Source organism: Rhinoraja longicauda, chromosome 44 (genome assembly GCF_053455715.1).
Source record: "Rhinoraja longicauda isolate Sanriku21f chromosome 44, sRhiLon1.1, whole genome shotgun sequence".
NCBI classification, from domain to species: Eukaryota; Metazoa; Chordata; class Chondrichthyes; order Rajiformes; family Arhynchobatidae; genus Rhinoraja; species Rhinoraja longicauda.
In genome coordinates, this window is record NC_135996.1 from 5068496 (window position 1) to 5089227 (window position 20732).

The 20732-nt window shown below is 50.1% G+C and overlaps 1 protein-coding gene across 1 annotated transcript; it reads left to right on the top strand.

Moving 5' to 3' along the window:
* The first annotated feature begins 1063 nt into the window (after positions 1-1063).
* On the top strand, positions 1064-20382 carry LOC144612370 (uncharacterized). Its single transcript, XM_078431951.1, has 6 exons — positions 1064-2311; positions 9756-9941; positions 12305-12487; positions 14754-14930; positions 17082-17165; positions 19801-20382. Exons 1-2 carry the CDS (start codon positions 1888-1890, stop codon positions 9929-9931), a joined length of 600 nt encoding a protein of 199 aa, XP_078288077.1. The 5' UTR covers positions 1064-1887; the 3' UTR covers positions 9932-9941; positions 12305-12487; positions 14754-14930; positions 17082-17165; positions 19801-20382.
* The last annotated feature ends 350 nt before the right edge of the window (positions 20383-20732 follow it).

Sequence of the window (20732 nt, forward strand, 5' to 3'; positions counted from 1 at the left end):
GTGACTCTACGTCGTCGTCCCCCCCCCGCATCGCCGTGACTCTACGTTACCAACCCCTCCCCCCCGCATGGCCGTAACTCTACGTCGTCCCCACCACGGCCGTGACTCTACGTCGTCGTCCCCCCGCGGTGACTCTACATAACACCCCACCCCCACCACTGCCGTGACTCTATGACCCGCAACCCCTCCCCCCGCACCGCCGTGACTCTACGTCACCCCCCGCACCGCCGTAACATACGTCACCAACCCCTCAGCACCGCCGTGATTACGTCACCCCCCGAACCGCCGTCAGTACATCACCACACACCCCCCACCCACCACGGCCGTGACTCCGCGCCCAGATACAGAGAGAGAGAGAGAGAGAGAGGGGGGGAGGGGAGGGAATCACCTCCCACAGCAAACCCCTCCCCCCACACAACCCCCCCAAACCCACCCTGACTCTCACTCACGCCCTTCTCTAACACGCCTGCCGCTCTCATTCATTGAACCCCTTTGTTTTATTGTCTTTAATCCTCCCTTTGTTAAACTTTGTATTTTATTTTCATCCCCCTCCCCCGTCTGGATGTGGTGCGGTCGGGTCTCGCCCACTTTGAGCCGCGGGGGGGGCGCGCTCTGCAAATCTTTAATAAAAACCCTCCACCACCCCCCTCAACCCGCCGCTACATTCACCACACGCTTGGATAGATTGTTTATTCCCTTCATTGATTGAATCCGGTTTTTTTATTGTCTTTAATCCTCCTTTATTTTTAAACTTTAATTTTTAATCCCCCCCCTCCATCATGATGTGGCACAGTCGGGACTCGCCCACTTTCAGAGCTCGGGGGGGGAAGAGAATCGTTTTTTAAAAAAACTCAAACACCTTCAAACCCGCCCTTGCGCTCACTCACTCCATTTTATAATCATCCTCTTATTTTCATTCATTGAACCCCATTGTTTTACTGTCTTTAATACTCCCTTTTTTAAAACTTTTATTTTATGTGAACCCCCCTCCTTCGTCTCGCTGTGGTGCGGCCGGGACTTGCCCACTTTGAGGCCGCGGGGGGGTGGGGGAAAGAGAGAAAGATACAATTATCAATAAAACTCTCAAACTTCATGCAAACCCCCTCCTCACAGTCAGCACAGGCGCTTCTCTGACTTGCAAACTGCTCCTGCTTGTTGACCCTGGTGGTTTACTGATGTTTTTTTTATCCCAGTTATTTAGCTCCCCCCCCTCCCCCTGGTGTTGGCCCACTACAGGCGACCACAGGCGATTGCAAGCGGCGACCACAGGCGATTACACGTGACGACAGGCGACTACAGACGATCACAGTTGATTGTAAGCGATTACAAGTGACTACAGACGATTGCAAGCGACCACAGGCGATTACAGGCGATTATAAGCAACTACTGGCAATTACAAGGGGTTATAGGGGATTACAAGCGACTACCAGCGATTACAAGCGACTACAGGCAACCACAGGCGATTAGAAGCGATTGCAAGCGACCACAGGCGATTACAGGCGATTATAAGCAACTACTGGCAATTACAAGCGACTACCGGCAATTACAAGCGACTACAGGCGATTGCAAGCGACCACAGGCGATTATAAGTGACGACAGGCGATTACAAGCGATTATAAGCAACTACAGGCTATTACAAGCAACTACAAGCGATTGCAAGCGACGACAGGCGATTCCAGGTGATTACAGGCGACTCCAGGTGATTACAGGCGACCACAGGCAACTCCAGGTGATTACAGGCAACCACAGGCGACTCCAGGTGATTACAGGCGACCACAGGCAACTCCAGGTGATTACAGGCAACCACAGGTGACCGTGGTCAGGCGACTACAGTGCTTGGACATAGTGCGTTCTGTGTTGTGGACATTAGACGTCGTGCAGTGCAACATGGCCCCAAGGCGAAGGAAGGGGCAGTTCAAGGGCAGGGTCCAACCCCCATCCCCACCCATCAAGCAGGTGAAGATTGAGTGGACCGCTAAGGAGGAGGAGGATGCCCAGGAGATGGAGACCTGGAAGGTGTCCCTCATCCCCACCACCACCCCAGGCCGGCCTGGCCTCCGTGCCAAGATTACGGCTACTGCCGCTGCTGACCCAGACTCAGCGTCAGATGATGACCAGGACACTGATGCCTCATATGTCAGGAGGAGCCAGCTGGTTCGTTACAAATTCAACAGGGAAGAAGAAGAAGAGCTGGTCGAGTGGTACGAGTCAAACCCACAGTTGTATGACAAGAACCACCAATATTACAGGAACAAGGCTGGTACCTACTCACTCCTTCAAACCAAGGCCAGGGAGTTCCCTAACTGCACCTGTAAGTACCAACTTCACTTTGTGCGGCAGCTGCTGTCTCCTTATCCAGAATAAATATAAGAACGAAAACAAAAATGTGTTTATAGACAATAGACAATAGGTGCAGGAGTAGGCCATTCGGCTCTTCGAGCCAGCACCACCATTCAATGTGATCATGGCTGATCATTCTCAATCAGTACCCCCGTTCCTGCTTTCTCCCCATACCCCCTGACTCCGCTATCCTTAAGAGCTCTATCTAGCTCTCTCTTGAATGTATTCAGAGAATTGGCCTCCACTGCCCTCTGAGGCAGAGAATTCCACAGATTCACAACTCTCTGGCTAAAAAAGTTTTTCCTCATCTCTGTTCTAAATGGCCGACCCCTTATTCTTAAACTGTGTGGCCCCTGGTTCTGGACTCCCCCAACATTGGGAACATGTTTCCAGCCTCTAACATGTCCAACCCCTTAATAATCTTATACGTTTCGATAAGATCCCCTCTCATCCTTCTAAATTCCAGTGTATATAAACCTAGTCGCTCCAGTCTTTCAACATATGACAGTCCCGCCATTCCGGGAATTAACCTAGTAAACCTACGCTGCACGCCCTCCAAAGCAAGAATATCCTTCCTCAAATTTGGAGACCAAAACTGCACACAGTACTCCAGGTGCGGTCTCACTAGGGCCCTGTACAACTGCAGAAGGACCTCTTTGCTCCTATACTCAACTCCTCTTGTTATGAATGCCAACATTCCATTGGCTTTCTTCACTGCCTGCTGTACCTGCATGCTTCCTTTCAGTGACTGATGCACTAAGACACCCAGATCACGTTGTACGTCCCCTTTTCCTAACTTGACACCATTCAAATAATAATCTGCCTTCCTATTCTTACCACCAAAGTGGATAACCTCACACTTATCCACATTAAACTGCATCTGCCATGCATCCGCCCACTCACAACCTGTCCAAGTCACCCTGCAACCTCATAGCAGCTTCCTCACAGTTCACACTGCCACCTAGCTTTGTATCATCGGCAAATTTGCTAATGGTACTTTTAATCCCTGTTTGTCGTCTTGTTTGCCATGACATGAAATTGTGGACAGATAGTGGTTGCATAAGCCGCCAGCAAGTTTGCCTGTACATTTTGCCTACCTTAGAAACATTAAAAAACATAGAAAATAGGTGCAGGAGTAGGCCATTCGGCCCTTCGAGCCTGCACCGCCATTCAATATGATCATGGCTGATCATCCAACTCAGTATCCCGTACCTGCCTTCTCTCCATAGCCCCTGATCCCTTTAGCCACAAGGGCCACATCTAACTCCCTCTTAAATATAGCCAATGAACTGGCCTCAACTACCCTCTGTGGCAGAGAATTCCACAGATTCACCACTCTCTGTGTGAAAAAAAAACTTTCTCATCTCGGTCCTAAAAGACTTCCCCCTTATCCTTAAACTGTGACCCCTGGTTCTGGACTTCCCCAACATCGGGAACAATCTTCCTGCATCTAGCCTGTCCAACCCCTTAAGAATTTTGTAAGTTTCTATAAGATCCCCCCTCAATCTTCTAAATTCCAGCGAGTATAAGCCAAGCCTATCCAGTCTTTCTTCATATGAAAGTCCTGCCATCCCAGGAATCAATCTGGTGAACCTTCTCTGTACTCTCTCTGTGGCAAGAATGTCTTTCCTCAGATTAGGAGACCAAAACTGTACGCAATACTCCAGGTGTGGTCTCACCAATGCCCTGTACAACTGCAGCAGAACCTCCCTGCTCCTATACTCAAATCCCCTCGCTATGAATGCCAACATACCATTCGCTTTCTTCACTGCCTGCTGCACCTGCATGCCTACTTTCAATGACTGGTGCACCACGACACCCAGGTCTCGTTGCATCTCCCCTTTTCCTAATCGGCCACCATTCAGATAATTTATTCACAAAATGCTGGAGTAACTCAGCAGGTCAGGCAGCATCTCGGGAGAGAAGGAATGGGTGACGTTTCGGGTCGAGACCCTTCTTCAGACTGATGTCGGGGGTGGGACAAAGGAAGGATATAGGTGGAGACAGGAAGATAGAGGGAGATCTGGGAAGGAGGAGGGGAAGGGAGGGACAGAGGAGCTATCTGAAGTTGGAGAAGTCAACGTTCATACCACCGGGCCGCAAACTGCCCAGGCGAAATATGAGGTGCTGCTCCTCCAATTTCCGGCGGGCCTCACTATGGCACTGGAGGAGGCCCATGACAGAGAGGTCAGACTGGGAATGGGAGGGGGAGTTGAAGTGCTGGGCCACCGGGAGATCAGTGGCGTTAATGCGGACCGAGCGCAGGTGTTCAGCGAAGCGATCGCCGAGCCTGCGCTTGGTTTCGCCGATATAGATGAGTTGACATCTAGAGCAGCGGATGCAATAGATGAGGTTGGAGGAGGTGCAGGTGAACCTCTGTCTCACCTGGAAAGAATGTTTGGGTCCTTTGATGGAGTTGAGGGGGGAGGTAAAGGGACAGGTGTTGCATCTCGTGCGGTTGCAAGGGAAAGTGCCCGGGGTTAGGGTGGTTTGGGTAGGAAGGGACGAGTGGACCAGGGAGTTGCGGAGGGAACGGTCTCTGCGGAATGCAGAGAGGGGAGGGGATGGGAAGATATGGCCAGTGGTGGGGTCCTGTTGTAGGTGACGGAAATGTTGGTGGATGATATGTTGGATCCGCTGGCTGGTGGGGTGGAAGGTGAGAACGAGGGGGATCCTGTCCTTGTTGCGAGTGGGGGGATGGGGAGCAAGAGCGGAGCTGCGGGATGTAGAAGAGACCCTAGTGAGAGCCTCATCTATAATGGAGGAGGGGAAGCCCCGTTTTCTGAAAAACGATGACATCTCGGAAGCCCTAGTCTGAAACACCTCATCCCGGGCACAGATGCGGCGTAGACGGAGGAATTGGGAGTAGGGGATAGACTTTTTGCAGGGGACCGGGTGGGAAGAAGTGTAGTCCAGATAGCTGTGCGAGTCGGTGGGCTTGTAATAGATGTCCGTCACTAATTTTTCTCCTGTGATGGAGTGATTAGTGACGGACATCTATTACAAGCCCACCGACTCGCACAGCTATCTGGACTACACTTCTTCCCACCCGGTCCCCTGCAAAAAGTCTATCCCCTACTCCCAATTCCTCCGTCTACGCCGCATCTGTGCCCGGGATGAGGTGTTTCAGACTAGGGCTTCCGAGATGTCATCGTTTTTCAGAAAACGGGGCTTCCCCTCCTCCATTATAGATGAGGCTCTCACTAGGGTCTCTTCTACATCCCGCAGCTCCGCTCTTGCTCCCCATCCCCCCACTCGCAACAAGGACAGGATCCCCCTCGTTCTCACCTTCCACCCCACCAGCCAGCGGATCCAACATATCATCCACCAACATTTCCGTCACCTACAACAGGACCCCACCACTGGCCATATCTTCCCATCCCCTCCCCTCTCTGCATTCCGCAGAGACCGTTCCCTCCGCAACTCCCTGGTCCACTCGTCCCTTCCTACCCAAACCACCCTAACCCCGGGCACTTTCCCTTGCAACCGCACGAGATGCAACACCTGTCCCTTTACCTCCCCCCTCAACTCCATCAAAGGACCCAAACATTCTTTCCAGGTGAGACAGAGGTTCACCTGCACCTCCTCCAACCTCATCTATTGCATCCGCTGCTCTAGATGTCAACTCATCTATATCGGCGAAACCAAGCGCAGGCTCGGCGATCGCTTCGCTGAACACCTGCGCTCGGTCCGCATTAACGCCACTGATCTCCCGGTGGCCCAGCACTTCAACTCCCCCTCCCATTCCCAGTCTGACCTCTCTGTCATGGGCCTCCTCCAGTGCCATAGTGAGGCCCGCCGGAAATTGGAGGAGCAGCACCTCATATTTCGCCTGGGCAGTTTGCGGCCCGGTGGTATGAACGTTGACTTCTCCAACTTCAGATAGCTCCTCTGTCCCTCCCTTCCCCTCCTCCTTCCCAGATCTCCCTCTATCTTCCTGTCTCCACCTATATCCTTCCTTTGTCCCACCCCCGACATCAGTCTGAAGAAGGGTCTCGACCCGAAACGTCACCCATTCCTTCTCTCCCGAGATGCTGCCTGACCTGCTGAGTTACTCCAGCATTTTGTGAATAAATCGATTTGTACCAGCATCTGCAGTTATTTTCTTATACCATTCAGATAATAGTCTGCTTTCCTGTTCTTGCCACCAATGTGGATAACCTCACATTTATCCACATTATACTGCATCTGCCATGCAATTGCCCACTCACCTAACCTATCCAAGTCACGTTGCAGCCTCCTAGCATCCTCCTCACAGCTAACACTGCCCCCCAGCTTCGTGTCATCCGCAAACTTGGAGATGTTGCATTCAATTCCCTCGTCCAAATCATTAGTACATATTGTAAATAGCTGGGGTCCCAGCACTGAGCCTTGCGGTACCCCACTAGTCACTGCCTGCCATTCTGAAAAGCACCCGTTTATTCCTACTCTTTGCTTCCTGTCTGCCAGCCAGTTCTCTATCCACATCAATACTGAACCCACAATACCGTGTTGCATCTTGTATTTTTTTGGGGGGGCGGGGTTGAAGTGCTCCTCCAACCTCTTCATAACGCCATTGAATGGCACGCCTTCTTCCATTTGTGGGCGCAAGGAGATTCACGAGTGTACACTTCAGGAGAGCAGAACCACTTTCATGCATTCCCGAACGGCCTTTGTTGCCGTCGCTACCTCTCCTTCAGAGGGCGGTCACGGTGGCGCGGCGGTAGAGTTGCCGCTTTACAGCGAATGCAGCGCCGGAAACTCGGGTTCGATCCTGACTACGGGCGCCGTCTGTACGGAGTTCGCACGTTCTCCTCCGTGACCTGCGTGGGTTTTGTAAATTGTAATTATAAAAAATTGTAAAAAAAACCTTTGTCACTACACAAAGTACAGCGAAATTAAAGCAGTCCAAATTAAAGCAGTCTGCACGGGCGGCACGGTAGCGCAGCGGTAGAGTTGCTGCTTTACAGCGAATGCAGCGCCGGAGACTCAGGTTCGATCCTGACTACGGGTGCTGCACTGTAAGGAGTTTGTACGTTCTCCCCGTGACCTGCGTGGGTTTTCTCTGAGATCTTCGGTTTCCTCCCACACTCCAAAGGCGTACAGGTATGTAGGTTAATTGGCTGGGTGAATGTAAAAATTGTCCCTAGTGGGTGTAGGATAGTGTTAATGTACGGGGATCGCTGGGCGGCACGGACTTGGAGGGCCGAAAAAGCCTGTTTCCGGCTGTATATATATGATGATGATGATGATGAGATGATGCAATCACACACAGCAGACAGTACAAAGGATAAACCTTCATCCATAACAAGCTAAACCTAATCTACTGAATTAAACAAACTGACCTCTAATACAATATAGACAAAACAATTACAATACGGTCGAGGCAGTGTACAGTGCAATCAAGACAGCAAGTTATTGCACAGCAATGAGAGCTAACATATTCCAAGTGCCGTTTTTAAAAATAAAAAAAAAAGAAATAATATAATTAAATATAAGGTGCGGTCGGTTGTAACATGTAATAAGTTTAGCAAATGTTAAGCAATATAAGTGCAGTAGAATGTAAACTTGTATTAAATTGAGGCTTATGTTTTCTGTCTTCAGTTTCCTCCCACACTCCAAAGACGTGCGGGTTTGTAGGTTAATTGGCTGGGCAAATGTAAAAATTGTCCCTAGTGTGTGTAGGATAGTGTTAGTGTGCGGGGATCGCTGGGCGGCGCGGACCCGGTGGGCCAGTTTCCACGCTGTGTCTCTAAATCCCCCCAAAAATTCTAAACAATCTTCACCCCCTAATCTCCATGATGTTGTTTTCTGTGAAGAACATGTTCGCTCTTTCCATACCGGAGCTGAGCGGCTCCCTACTCTTGTCGAAAGTCCCAAGGTTTCCGATGTAGTCCGTGCTGGCCGCCATCTTTTTTTTTTTTTTAAAGGAGAGGAAAGTGTGCTCAAAAACCCCGATTTCAAGCCTGTTCTGGTGTAACAATTCATCGAAAACGTCGTTTTTTTAAGTTTTTAGAGATACAGCGCGGAAACAGGCCCTTCGGCCCACCGAGACAGCGCCGACCAGCGATCCCCGCACATTAACACTATCCCTGTAACACACACAATAGGGACAATTGTTACATTTACCCAGTCAATCACTGAAAGGAAGCATGCAGGTACAGCAGGCAGTGAAGAAAGCCAGTGGAATGTTGGCCTTCATAACAAGAGGAGTTGAGTATAGGAGCAAAGAGGTCCTTCTGCAGTTGTACAGGGCCCTAGTGAGACCGCACCTGGAGTACTGTGTGCAGTTTTGGTCTCCAAATTTGAGGAAGGATATTCTTGCTATTCAGGGCGTCCAGCGTAGGTTTACTAGGTTAATTCCCGGAATGGCGGGACTGTCGTATGTTGAAATACTGGAGCGACTAGGCTTGCATACACTGGAATTTAGAAGGATGAGAGGGGATCTTATCGAAACGTATAAGATTATTAAGGGGTTGGACACATTAGAGGCAGGATACATGTTCCCAATGTTGGGGGAGTCCAGAACCAGGGGCCACACAGTTTAAGAATAAGGGGTCGGCCATTTAGAACGGAGATGAGGAAAAACCTTTTCAGTCAGAGAGTTGTGAATCTGTGGAATTCTCTGCCTCAGAAGGCAGTGGAGGCCAATTCTCTGAATGCATTCAAGAGAGCTGGATAGAGCTATTAAGGATAGCGGAGTCAGGGGGTATGGGAGAAGGCAGGAACGGGGTACTGATGATTGAGAATGATCAGCCATGATCACATTGAATGGCGGTGCTGTCTCGAAGGGGTGAATGGCCTCCTCCTGCACCTATTGTCTATTGTCTATTGAAAGTGTGCTCAAAAACCCGATTTCAAGCCTGTTCTGGTGTAGCAACTTAGTTTAGAGATACAGCGCGGAAACAGGCCCTTCGGCCACTGAGTCTGTGCCGACCAGCGATCCCCGCACATTAACACCATTCCTATAACACACACTAGGGACAATTGTTACGTTTACCGAGCCAATTATTAACCTACTAACCTGCACGTCTTTGGAGCGCGGGAGGAAACCGAAGATCTCGGAGAAAAGCCACGCAGGTCACGGGTGAGAACGTGCAAACTCCGTACAGACAGCGCCCGTAGTCGGGATGGAACCCCGGGTCTCCGGCGCTGCATTCGCTGTAAGGCGGCATCTCTACCGCTGTGCCCCTAGCTCTACAAAAGCTACACTAGCTTGAGGGGAAAATAAACTCGGCCTTAAATCCTATACAATCACTTCTTTGTCGCCAATTTTGTTATGGAACGAGACTCGTACAGTAGTCGCTGGTATCACGCCCGTTGAAACCCCCAGCATTCCCTGCTTATATATGAGCACCAACTCTACAACATAACACATGAATATGTATGAATACAATTCGCAACTGGTCTTTATTTTTTGTTGTTGTTTTAAACAGGTGCCCAACTCTGTATGTGGTTCAAAAGCCAGAGGACAAGATATGGCAAGCTGTCTCGGATTGTGAATAAGCCGGGCGCTACTGGCAAAACGTTCACCCTGAGGCAACTGTGGGTCATCCGACAAATGGCACTTTATCCATCCACATATCGTTCGGGTTCAGAGGAGACAGTTTAACACCAAGAGGGTCAATTATTATAACGTGGTCGTTGGGCGGCACGGTAGCTGCAGCGGTAGAGTTGCTGCTTTACAGCGAATGCAGCGCCAGAGACTCAGGTTCGATCCTGACTACGGGTGCTGCACTGTAAGGAGTTTGTACGTTCTCCCCGTGACCTGCGTGGGTTTTCTCTGAGATCTTTGGTTTCCCACACTCCAAAGACGTACAGGTATGTAGGTTAATTGGCTGGGTAAATGTAAAAATTGTCCCTAGTGGGTGTAGGATAGTGTTAATGTACGGGGATCGCTGGGCGGCACGGACTTGGAGGGCCGAAAAGGCCTGTTTCCGGCTGTATAGATATGATATATGATATGAAATTGATCGTTTGATTGCCGCCTTATCCCGCCATGTCCCGATAGTCTTGAAAGTTTACAAAGGGTCTGTCCTGCTTATAGACAATAGACAATAGGTGCAGGAGGAGGCCATTCGGCCCTTCAAGCCTGTACGCACCGCCATTCAATGTGATCGTGGCTGATCATTCTCAATCAGTACCCCGTTCCTGCCTTCTCCCCATACCCCCTGACTCCGCTATCCTTAAGAGCTCTATCCAGCTCTCTCTTGAATGCATTCAGAGAATTGGCCTCTACTGCCTTCTGAGGCAGAGAATTCCACAGATTCACAACTCTCTGACTGAAAACTTTTTTCCTCATCTCAGTTCTAAATGGCCTAACCCCTTATTCTTAAACTGTGTGTGGCCCCTTGTTCTGGACTCCCCCAACATTGGGAACATGTTTCCTACCCCTAACGTGTCCAACCCCTTAATAATCTTATACGTTTCGATAACATCTCCTCTCATCCTTCTAAATTCCAGTGTATACAAGCCTAGTCACTCCAGTCTTTCAACATACGACAGTCCCGCCATTCCGGGAATTAACGCTGTCCCCAGGTTTGCTAGGTTGTCGCAGATGCATTTAGAAGCATGTAATATTAAATTAAGAAAAGGCATTGGAAGATACCAGGAGATAATTTTGTTTAACCAATTTATTTACCGTCAGGACATTTGACGGGTAGATTGGAGGCAACATTTTGACAGTCAGGTAAATATAGAAACATAGAAACAGAAACATAGAAAATAGGTGCAGGATTAGGCCATTCGGCCCTTCGAGCCTGCACCGCCATTCAATATGATCATGGCTGATCAACCAACTCAGTATCCTGTACCTGCCTTCTCTCCATACCCCCTGATCCATTTAGCCACAAGGGCCACATCTAGTGATCGATGGCCCATATCAACCCGGTGGGCCATGGGGCCTGTTCCTGTGCTTTAGTATCTATTCAATCAATCATACTCCTAGGCTCAGTCTGAAGAAGGGTCTCGGCCCGAAACGTCACCTATTCCTTCTCTCCCGAGATGCTGCCTGACCTACTGAGTTACTCCAGCATTTTGTGAATAAATACCTTCGATTTGTACCAGCATCTGCAGTTATTTTCTTATACTCCTAGGCTGGTCATTCTGTTCTCTGTCTCATAAGTTCATTAGGGATAGAAACATAGACATAGAAAATAGGTGCAGGAGTAGGCCATTCGGCCCTTCGAGCCTGCACCGCCATTCAATATGATCATGGCTGATCATCCAACTCAGTAACCTGTACCTGCCTTCTCTCCATACCCCCTGATCCATTTAGCCACAAGGGCCACATCTAACTCCCTCTTAAATATAGCCAATGAACTGGCCTCAACTACCTTCTGTGGCAGAGAATTCCACAGATTCACCACTCTCTGTGTGAAGAAATGTTTTCTCATCTCGGTCCTAAAAGACTTCCCCCTTATCCTTAAGCTGTGACCCCTGGTTCTGGACTTCCCCAACATCGGGAACAATCTTCCCGCATCTAGCCTCTCCAACCCCTTAAGAATTTTATATGTTTCTATAAGATCTCCTCTCATCCTTCTAAATTCCAGTGTATACAAGCCTAATCGCTCCAGTCTTTCAACATATTAAAGTCCCGCCATTCCGATAATTAACCTAGTAAACCTACGCTGCACGCCCTCAATAGCAAGAATATCCTTCCTCAAATTTGGAGACCAAAACTGCACACAGTACTCCAGGTGCGGTCTCACTAGGGCCCTGTACAACTGCAGAAGGACCTCTTTGCTCCTATAACTCAACTCCTCTTGTTATGAAGGCCAACATTCCATTGGCTTTCCGAAGACAGTGTAATCTCTTAGCCAGGTGCTGGTTTCACAAAAAAAGTGACTTGTATCGACCGGACTCGACATTGTCGTGGGGTAAAAGAAAATGTCGGCGATCTGCTACGACTTTGACAGTCGCCTTAAAAATCGCGTAGCTCGGACAGGCCCTTAAAAAGACATTTGTTTTCTCCGGGTTTGACTAGAAGAAGCCACCGCCCAGCACGTGGAGTGACGAGGAGTTTGAGGAAACCTCTGGATTCTCCCTCTCCGCCCGTCAGCAGCACACCAAGAGGCCCAGGGCCACTGCCGGCTCCACTGCAAGCTCCACCCCAACAGCGATTGAGGTAGAGGAGAGAGGGGCAAGTCAGCAGGCACTGATCAAGGCGGTAAGTACCTCGGGGGAACATTTTGGCAGATTTCCTTTCTCATCCATCAATCGACAACTGGATTTAGATCCAAAATTAATAATCTTAGGATTATCAGAACACATTACAAACTTTACGCTAAGTCAGAGATGCTTTCTTGACTGCAGTTTAATAACTGCGAAAAAATGAATACTCAAATTTTGGGGGAAAACAGTAACCCCCACAATTAAAATGTGGATTACGGAAATGACCGAGACCTTGCATTTGGAAAAAATAAGGTTTGCCTTAATTGACAAACCAAGTCAAGTCAAGTCAAATTTATTTGTCACATACACATACATGATGTGCAGTGAAATGAAAGTGGCAATGCCTGCGGGTTGTGCACAAAAAAGAATTACAGTTACAGCATATAAATAAAGTTAATAAGTTACTATTAGTGTCGACAAAAATTTAGTCTCTGGGGTTATAAAAGTTGACAGTCCTGATGGCCTGTGGGAAGAAACTCCGTCTCATCCTCTCCGTTTTCGCAGCGTGACAGCGGAGGCGTTTGCCTGATCGTAGCATCTGGAACAGTCCGTTACTGTCCGTTTAAAATATGGTCTCCATTTATTGAATTTTTAAAAAAGTAAATGGGTTTGTCACAAAATTAAAATTTAAAACTAAAGTTAAAACTTGAGTTTAGGGTTGGATGTACAACTATACTCGTTAACTGCTGGATCCGAAAAGGCCTGTTTCCGCGCTGTATATATATGATATGATATGATATGATATGATATGATGATGATAATCTTTATGTTAGTAATTCTCTTTTTTCTTTGCTCTCTCTATTAGTTTATAGTCTTTTTTTCCAGCCTCTTTTCATCTTTATTTTTTCTTTAAAAATTTAAAAATTGAAGCTATGTAAGAACTCTATAACCAGTTTGTCGTTTATTATTATTTGTACGTATGCTTTAAAAAAAATTTTTTAATTAAAATTTTTTTAAAAATAGGTGCAGGAGGAAGCCCTTCGAGCCAGCACCGCCGTTTAGATTTAGATTTAGAGATACAGCGCGGAAACAGGCCCTTCGGCCCACCGAGTCCGCGCCGCCCAGCGATCTCCGCGCACTAACACTATCCCACACACACTAGGGACAATTTTTACATTTTACCCAGTCAATTAACCTACATGCCTGTACGTCTTTGGAGTGTGGGAGGAAACCGAAGATCTCGGAGAAAACCCACGCAGGTCACGGGGAGAACATGCAGACGGCGCCCGTAGTCAGGATCGAACCCGAGTCTCCGGCGCTGCATTCGCTGTAAGGCGGCAACTCTACCGCTGCGCCACCGTGCCGCCACCGTTCACTGTGGCTGATCATCCACAATCAGTACCCCGTTCCTGCCTTCTCCCCATACCCCCTGACTACGCTATCCTTAAGAGCTCTATCTAACTCTCTCTTGAAAGTATTCCAGAGAATTGGCCTCCACTGCCTTCTGAGGCAGAGAATTCCACAGATTTACAACTCTCCGACTGAAAAAGTTTTTCCTCATCTCAGTTCTAAATGGCTTACCTCTTATTCTTAAACTGTGTGTGGCCCCTGGTTCTGGACTCCCCCAACATTGGGAACATGTTTCCTGCCTCTTAACGTGTCCAATTCCTTAATAATCTTATATGTTTCAATAAGATCCTCTCTCATCCTTCTGAATTCCAGTGTATACAAGCCCAGTCACAACAGTCCCGCCATTCTGGGAATTAACCTAGTGGACCTACGCTGCACTCCCTCAATAACAAGGATATCCATCCTCAAATTTGGAGACCAAAACTGCACACAGTACTCCAGGTGCGGTCTCACTAGGGCCCTGTACAACTGCAGAAAGACCTCTTTGCTCCTATACTCAACTCCTCTTGTCATGAAGGCCAACATGCCATTGGCTTTCTTCACTGCCTGCTGTACCTGCATGCTTCCTTTCAGTGACTGATGCACTAGGACACCCAGATCTCGTTGTACGTCCCCTTTTCCTAACTTGGCCCCATTCAGATAATAATCTGCCTTCCTGTTCTTGCCACCAAAGTGGATAACCTCACACTTATCCACATTAAACTGCATCTGCCATGCATCCGCCCACTCACACAACCTGTCCAGGTCACCCTGCATCCTCATAGACAGCATTCTCCTCACGGTTCACACTGCCACCCAGCTTGGTGTCATCTGCAAATTTGCTAAATGTTACTTTTAAGCCCTTCAACCATCCGTCTTCTCCTTTTCCTTTCCAAATTTACTTACCTGTGTCAAACTCGTTTATGTTGCAGCTCATGCAACAGGCAACAGAGGTCAGACATGCCATGGCACAGCCTCAGACACCTCACGAAAGGGCTGTTGACACCTTCCTGGGATTCTTAAAGAATGCGCTGCTCAAGATTCCAGAGGATGTGTGGTTCAAATACACCATGGCTGCCATGACGATGGCCCATAACTTCTCCCAACCGGTAAACAATTTGAGTAATTTTGGGGACATTTGACTTTAATATCTACTAGACCAAGTGGACCCATTGGGCCCAAACCTCTCCTGCATTGGTGCAGCACCCTCTCCTTCCCCCCCTCCCCCCCTTCCCTCGTCCCCTCCACCCCCCTCCTCCTCCCCCTCACTCCATCCCTCTCAACCCCCCTTATACTCCCTCCCTCCCTCCCCCCTTCCCTCACTCTCCTCCCACTCCATCCCTCTCAACCCCCCTTATAATAATAATAATAATAATAATAATATTCATTTATTGTCATTGCAACGAGTACAACGAAATTAAAAAATAGCCAATCCTGACGGTGCGTACAAACATATATGCAAAGATACTCCCTCCTCCCCCTCCCTCCACCCCCCTCCCTCCCTCCCTCCCCCCCACTCCATCCCTCTCAACCCCCCTTATACTCCCGCCCTCCCTCCCCCCTCCCTCGTCCCCTCCTCCCTTCCTCCACCCCCCTCCCCCTCCCCCCACTCCATCCCTCTCAACCCCCCTCCTTCCCTCCCTCCACCCCCTCCCTCCCTCCCTCCACCCCCCTCTCTCCCTCCCTCCACCCCCTCCCTCCCTCCCTCCCTCCACCCCCCCTCCTTCCCTCCCTCCACCTCCCTCTCTCCCTCCCTCCACCCCCCTCCTTCCCTCCCTCCCCCCCACTCCATCCCTCTCAACCCCCTTATACTCCCTCCCTCCCTCCACCCCCTCCCTCCCTCCATCCCCTCCTTCCCCCCACCCCCTCCCCCCCACTCCATCCCTCTCAACCCCCCTTATACTCCCTCCTCCTCCTCCCCCTCCCTCCCCTTCCCTCCCTCAACCCCCTCCTTCCCTCCCTCCACCCCACTCCCCCCTCCCTCAACCCCCTCCTTCCCCCCTACCCCCTCCCTCCCTAGAAAGATTTAAACTTTAAAATGTGAATAACTTAAAAAATATAACACCGATTTCAATGAAACTTCTTCCATTAGCACCAAAGGGACGACGGTGAGTAAGGTCGGCCTAAAATTGTCGCGCTATCGTGTACCGTTTTGGCTGTAGTTCAGGAACAAACAATAGTTTCAGTACATCCCTATACTAAAACACTCGTTTGTTTGTTTGTTTGTTTGTTTGTTTGTTTGTTCCTGAACTACAGCCAAAACGGTACACGATAGTGCGACAATTTTAGGCCCACCTTACTCACCGTCGTCCCTCTGGTGCTGATGGGAGAAGTTTCATTGAAATCGGCGTTATATTTTTTAAGTTATTCATATTTTAAAGTTTAAATCTATCTCCGAGGGGGGAAGAGGGAGGATAAGGGGGGATTGAGGGGGTGGAGTTGGTGGGGGGGGGGGGGTGGAGTGAGGGGGTGGGGGGAAGGGAGGGGGAGGAGGGAGGATAAGGGGATTGGAGGGAGATGGAGAGGAGGAGGGGAGATGGAGAGGGGGAGGGGAGGGGGGGAGGGGAGGGAGGACAAGGGGGATTGAGGGGTGGGGGGGAGGGGAGGGAGGGGGTGGAGGGAGGATAAGGGGGATTGAGGGGGTGGGGAGGGGGAGGGGGTGGAGGGAGGATAAGGGGGATTGAGGGGGTGGAGTTGGAGTGGGGGGGAGGGGAGGGAGGATAAGGGGGATTGAGGGGGTGGAGGGTGGGGGGGTGGAGGGTGGAGGGGGGGTGGAGGGGAGGGGAGGGGGGGATTGAGGGGGTGGAGTGGGGGAGGGGGAGGGAGGATAAGGGGGATTGAGGGTGGGGTGGGGGGGAGGGAGAGGGAGGAGGGAAGATAAGGGGGTGGGGTGGGGGGGAAGGGGGGGGGAGGAGGGAGGATAAGGGGGATTGAGGGGGTGGAGTTGGGGGGGAGTGTGGAGTGAGGGGGTGGAGTTGGAGTGGAGAGGAGTGGGGGGGGGATAAGGGGGATTGAGGGTGGGGTGGGGGGGAAGGGGAGGGAGGGGGAGGATAAGGGGGATTGAGGGGGTGGAGTGGGGCAGGGGGATTGGAGGGAGATGGAGTGGGGGAGGGGAGGGAGAGAGGGGAGGGGAGGAGAGGGTGCTGCACCAATGCAGGAGAGGTTTGGGCCCAGCTTGGTCTAGTTTGACTTGGTCTAGTTTGGCCTTAAAATGTATGTTTTTGTATGAAATATTCACCATGAATTCACGTGTGTTGCAGGATCTGCAGCAGATGCAACGGCCAAAGATGGAACCACCACAACAGATGCCATAGACAGAACCACCACATCAGCAGGTTCACCAGGTATCTAATGTTAGACAATAGACAATAGGTGCAGGACTATGTGTAAGAAAATAACTGCAGATGCTGGTACAAATCGAAGGTATTTATTCACAAAATGCTGGAGTAACTCAGCAGGTCAGGCAGCATCTCAGGAGAGAAGGAATGGGCGACGTTTCGGGTCGAGACCCTTCTTCAGACGAAGAAGGGTCTCGACCCGAAACGTCGCCCATTCCTTCTCTCCTGAGATGCTGCCTGACCTGCTGAGTTACTCCAGCATTTTGTGAATAAATAGGTGCCGGAGTAGGCCATTCGGCCCTTCGAGCCAGCACCGCCATTCACCGTGATCGTGGCTGATCATCCACAATCAGTACCCCGTTCCTGCCCTCTCCCCATCCCTCCCTGACTCCGCTATCATTAAGAGCTCTACCTGACTCTCTCTTGAAAGCATCCAGAGAATTGGCCTCCACCGCCTTCTGAGCAAAGATACTAGAGGAGCAAGATGAACCACTCCGTCTAAAATCGCCTATACTGAAGTGTAGTACGCAAAGGAGCGTAACGTCCGCCATTTTAGTAGGCAAAACCCACCGTTCGCTATGCCTCTATAGACAATAGGTGCAGGAGGAGGCCATTCGGCCCTTCGAGCGAGCACCGCCATTCAATGTGATCATGGCTGATCATTCTCAATCAGTACCCCGTTCCTGCCTTCTCCCCGTACCCCCTGACTCCGCTATCCTTAAGAGCTCTATCCAGCTCTCTTGAATGCATTCAGAGAATTGGCCTCCACTGCCTTCTGAGGCAGAGAATTCCACAGATTCACAACTCTCTGACTGAAAAAGTTTTTCCTCATCTCAGTTCTAAATGGCCTACCCCTTATTCTTAAACTGTGGCCCCTTGTTCTGGACTCCCCCAACATTGGGAACATGTTTTCTGCCTCTAACGTGTCCAACCCCTTAATAATCTTATACGTTTCGATAAGATCTCCTCTCATCCTTCTAAATTCCAGTGTATACAAGCCTAGTCGCTCCAGTCTTTCAACATATGGCAGTCCCGCCATCCCGGGGATTAACCTGATGAACCTACGCTGCACTGCCTCAATAGCAAGGAAGTCCTTCCTCAAATTAGGAGACCAAAATTGCACACAGTACTCCAGGTGCGGTCTCACTAGGGCCCTGTACAACTGCAGAAGGACCTCTTTGCTCCTATACTCAACTCCTCTTGTTATGAAGGCCAACATTCCATGCTTTGGGGGAACAGTATGTGTGAAGAAACCATAAAAATGCAGAATATATCTCATCTACCAATTCACAGATTTTTGTTATTCTTTGTTTTAAAATGTCTCTGCAAGTTTCTGCCTACTAAAATGGCCGCCGTGACGCACTACGGTTTTTAGGGTCGAGTGGTCTATCTTGTTCCTCTAGTACCTTTGCCTCTGAGGCAGAGAATTCCACATATTGTGAAGTGGACTTTGAAATTCTTTGTCACGCACAGCTTGTTAAACTGGGCCCAGTGGACCCGTTGGGCCCAAACCTCTCCTGCATTGGTGCACCACCCCCTCCTCCCCCCTCCCCTCTCTCCTCAACCCCTCTCCCTTCTCCCCCACTCCCCCCTTCCCTCCTCCCCTCCCCCTTCCCTCCTTTTAAACTTTAAACTGTGAATAACTTTAACAACGTAACACCGATTTCAATCAAACTACTTGCATTATCACCAAAGTGACAATGGTGAGTAAGGTGGGCCTAAAATTGTCGCGCTATCGTGTACCGCTTTGGCTGAAGTTCACTCACAAACAAGATAACAAACGAGAGTTTTAGTGTATAGATGCTGGAGTAACTCAGCAGGTCAGGCAGCATCTAGGAGAGAGGAATGGGTGACGTTTCAATAGACAATAGACAATAGGTGCAGGAGGAGGCCATTCGGCCCTTCGAGCCAGCACCACCATTCAATGTGATCATGGCTGATCATTCTCAATCAGTATCCCGTTCCTGCCTTCTCCCCGTACCCCCTGACTCCGCTATCCTTAAGAGCTCTATCTAGCTCTCTCTTGAATGCATTCAGAGAATTGGCCTCCACTGCCTTCTGAGGCAGAGAATTCCACAGATTCACAACTCTCTGACTGAAAAAGTTTTTCCTCATCTCAGTTCTAAATGGCCGACCCCTTATTCTGAAACTGTGGCCTCTTGTTCAGGACTCCCCCAACATTGGAACATGTTTCCTGCCTCTAACGTGTCCAACCCCTTAATAATCTTATACGTTTCGATAAGATCTCCTCTCATCCTTCTAAATTCCAGTGTATACAAGCCTAGTCGATCCAGTTTTTCAACATACAACAGTCCCGCCATTCTGGAAATTAACCCCGTAAATCTACGCTGCACGCCCTCAATAGCAAGAATATCCTTCCTCAAATTTGGAGACCAAAACTGCACACAGTACTCCAGGTGCGGTCTCACTAGGGCCCTGTACAACTGCAGAAGGACCTCTTTGCTCCTATACTCACCCATTCCTTCTCTCCCTAGATGCTGCCTGACCTGCTGAGTTACTCCAGCATTTTGCGAATAAATACCTTCGATTTGTACCAGTGTCTGCAGTTATTTCCCTACGCTTGCCGAGAGTATTGATTTATTCGCCTTCCGCTTAATATTGAGATGCATCTGTGTTGTAGCCGTAGTCACTGACTGGACCCACCGCCGACGCCACTACAGGGGATGTCAGGCCGACAGATGCAGCAGCAGCAGGCCACATCCACACCGCCACAGCAGGTCGCCCAAAACCTCCACACGGCCTCCAAGATCCAGCAGCCTCTCTCTGCGCTCTCCACTGCATTCACAGCCTTGACACACCCAGGCCCGCACCAGTGAACAGAGACTCGGGACGCAAGTGGGGACTTGGGTTTGAGTTCTTTAACAGATCACCCATCAGTGTAATGTGCCCATAAATGACGTGGTCTTGTTTATGTTTTTGTACTTGTGTTATGTTGGAAGTTTGAATTTTAAAGTTTGAAGTTTATTGAAACTCGACAAGGTATGGATGTACATAAATAATTGGAAAACAATTACATATATACACAAATTTTATGTGATTACTAGACCGTGGACCCATTGGGCCCAAACCTCTCCTGTATTGGTGCAGCACCCTCCCTTCCCCCCTCCCTCTCCTCCCCCCTCCCTCCACCCCCATTCTCCCTCCTCCCTTCCCTCCACCTCCTTCTCCCTCTCCTCCCCCCCTTCCTCCATCCCCATTCTCCCTCCTCCCCTCCCTCCACCCCTTCTCCCCCTCCCTCCACCCCCTCCTCCCTCTCCTCCCCCACCCCCTCACTCCACCCCCATTCTCCCTCCTCCCCTCCCTCCTCCCCTCCCTCCACCCCCTTCTCCCTCTCCTCCCCCTCCCCTTCCTCCATCCCCATTCTCCCTCCTCCCCTCCCTTCACCCCTTCTCCCCCTCCCCCTCCCTCCACCCCCTCCTCTCCCTCCACCCCCGTCTCCCTCTCCTCCCCCACCCCCTCACTCCACCCCCATTCTCCCTCCACCCCCTTCTCCCTTCCCCCTCCCTCCACCCCCTTCTCCCTCCACCCCCTTCTCCTCCCCTCCCTCCACCC

Excerpts from the sequence above, each read along its gene's own strand:
- LOC144612370 (XM_078431951.1), top strand. The coding sequence starts at position 1,888 with ATGGCCCCAAGGCGAAGGAAGGGGCAGTTCAAGGGCAGGGTCCAACCC. Across the intron at positions 2,312-9,755 it reads GGAGTTCCCTAACTGCACCT|GTGCCCAACTCTGTATGTGG; the intron begins GTAAGTACCAAC and ends TGTTTTAAACAG.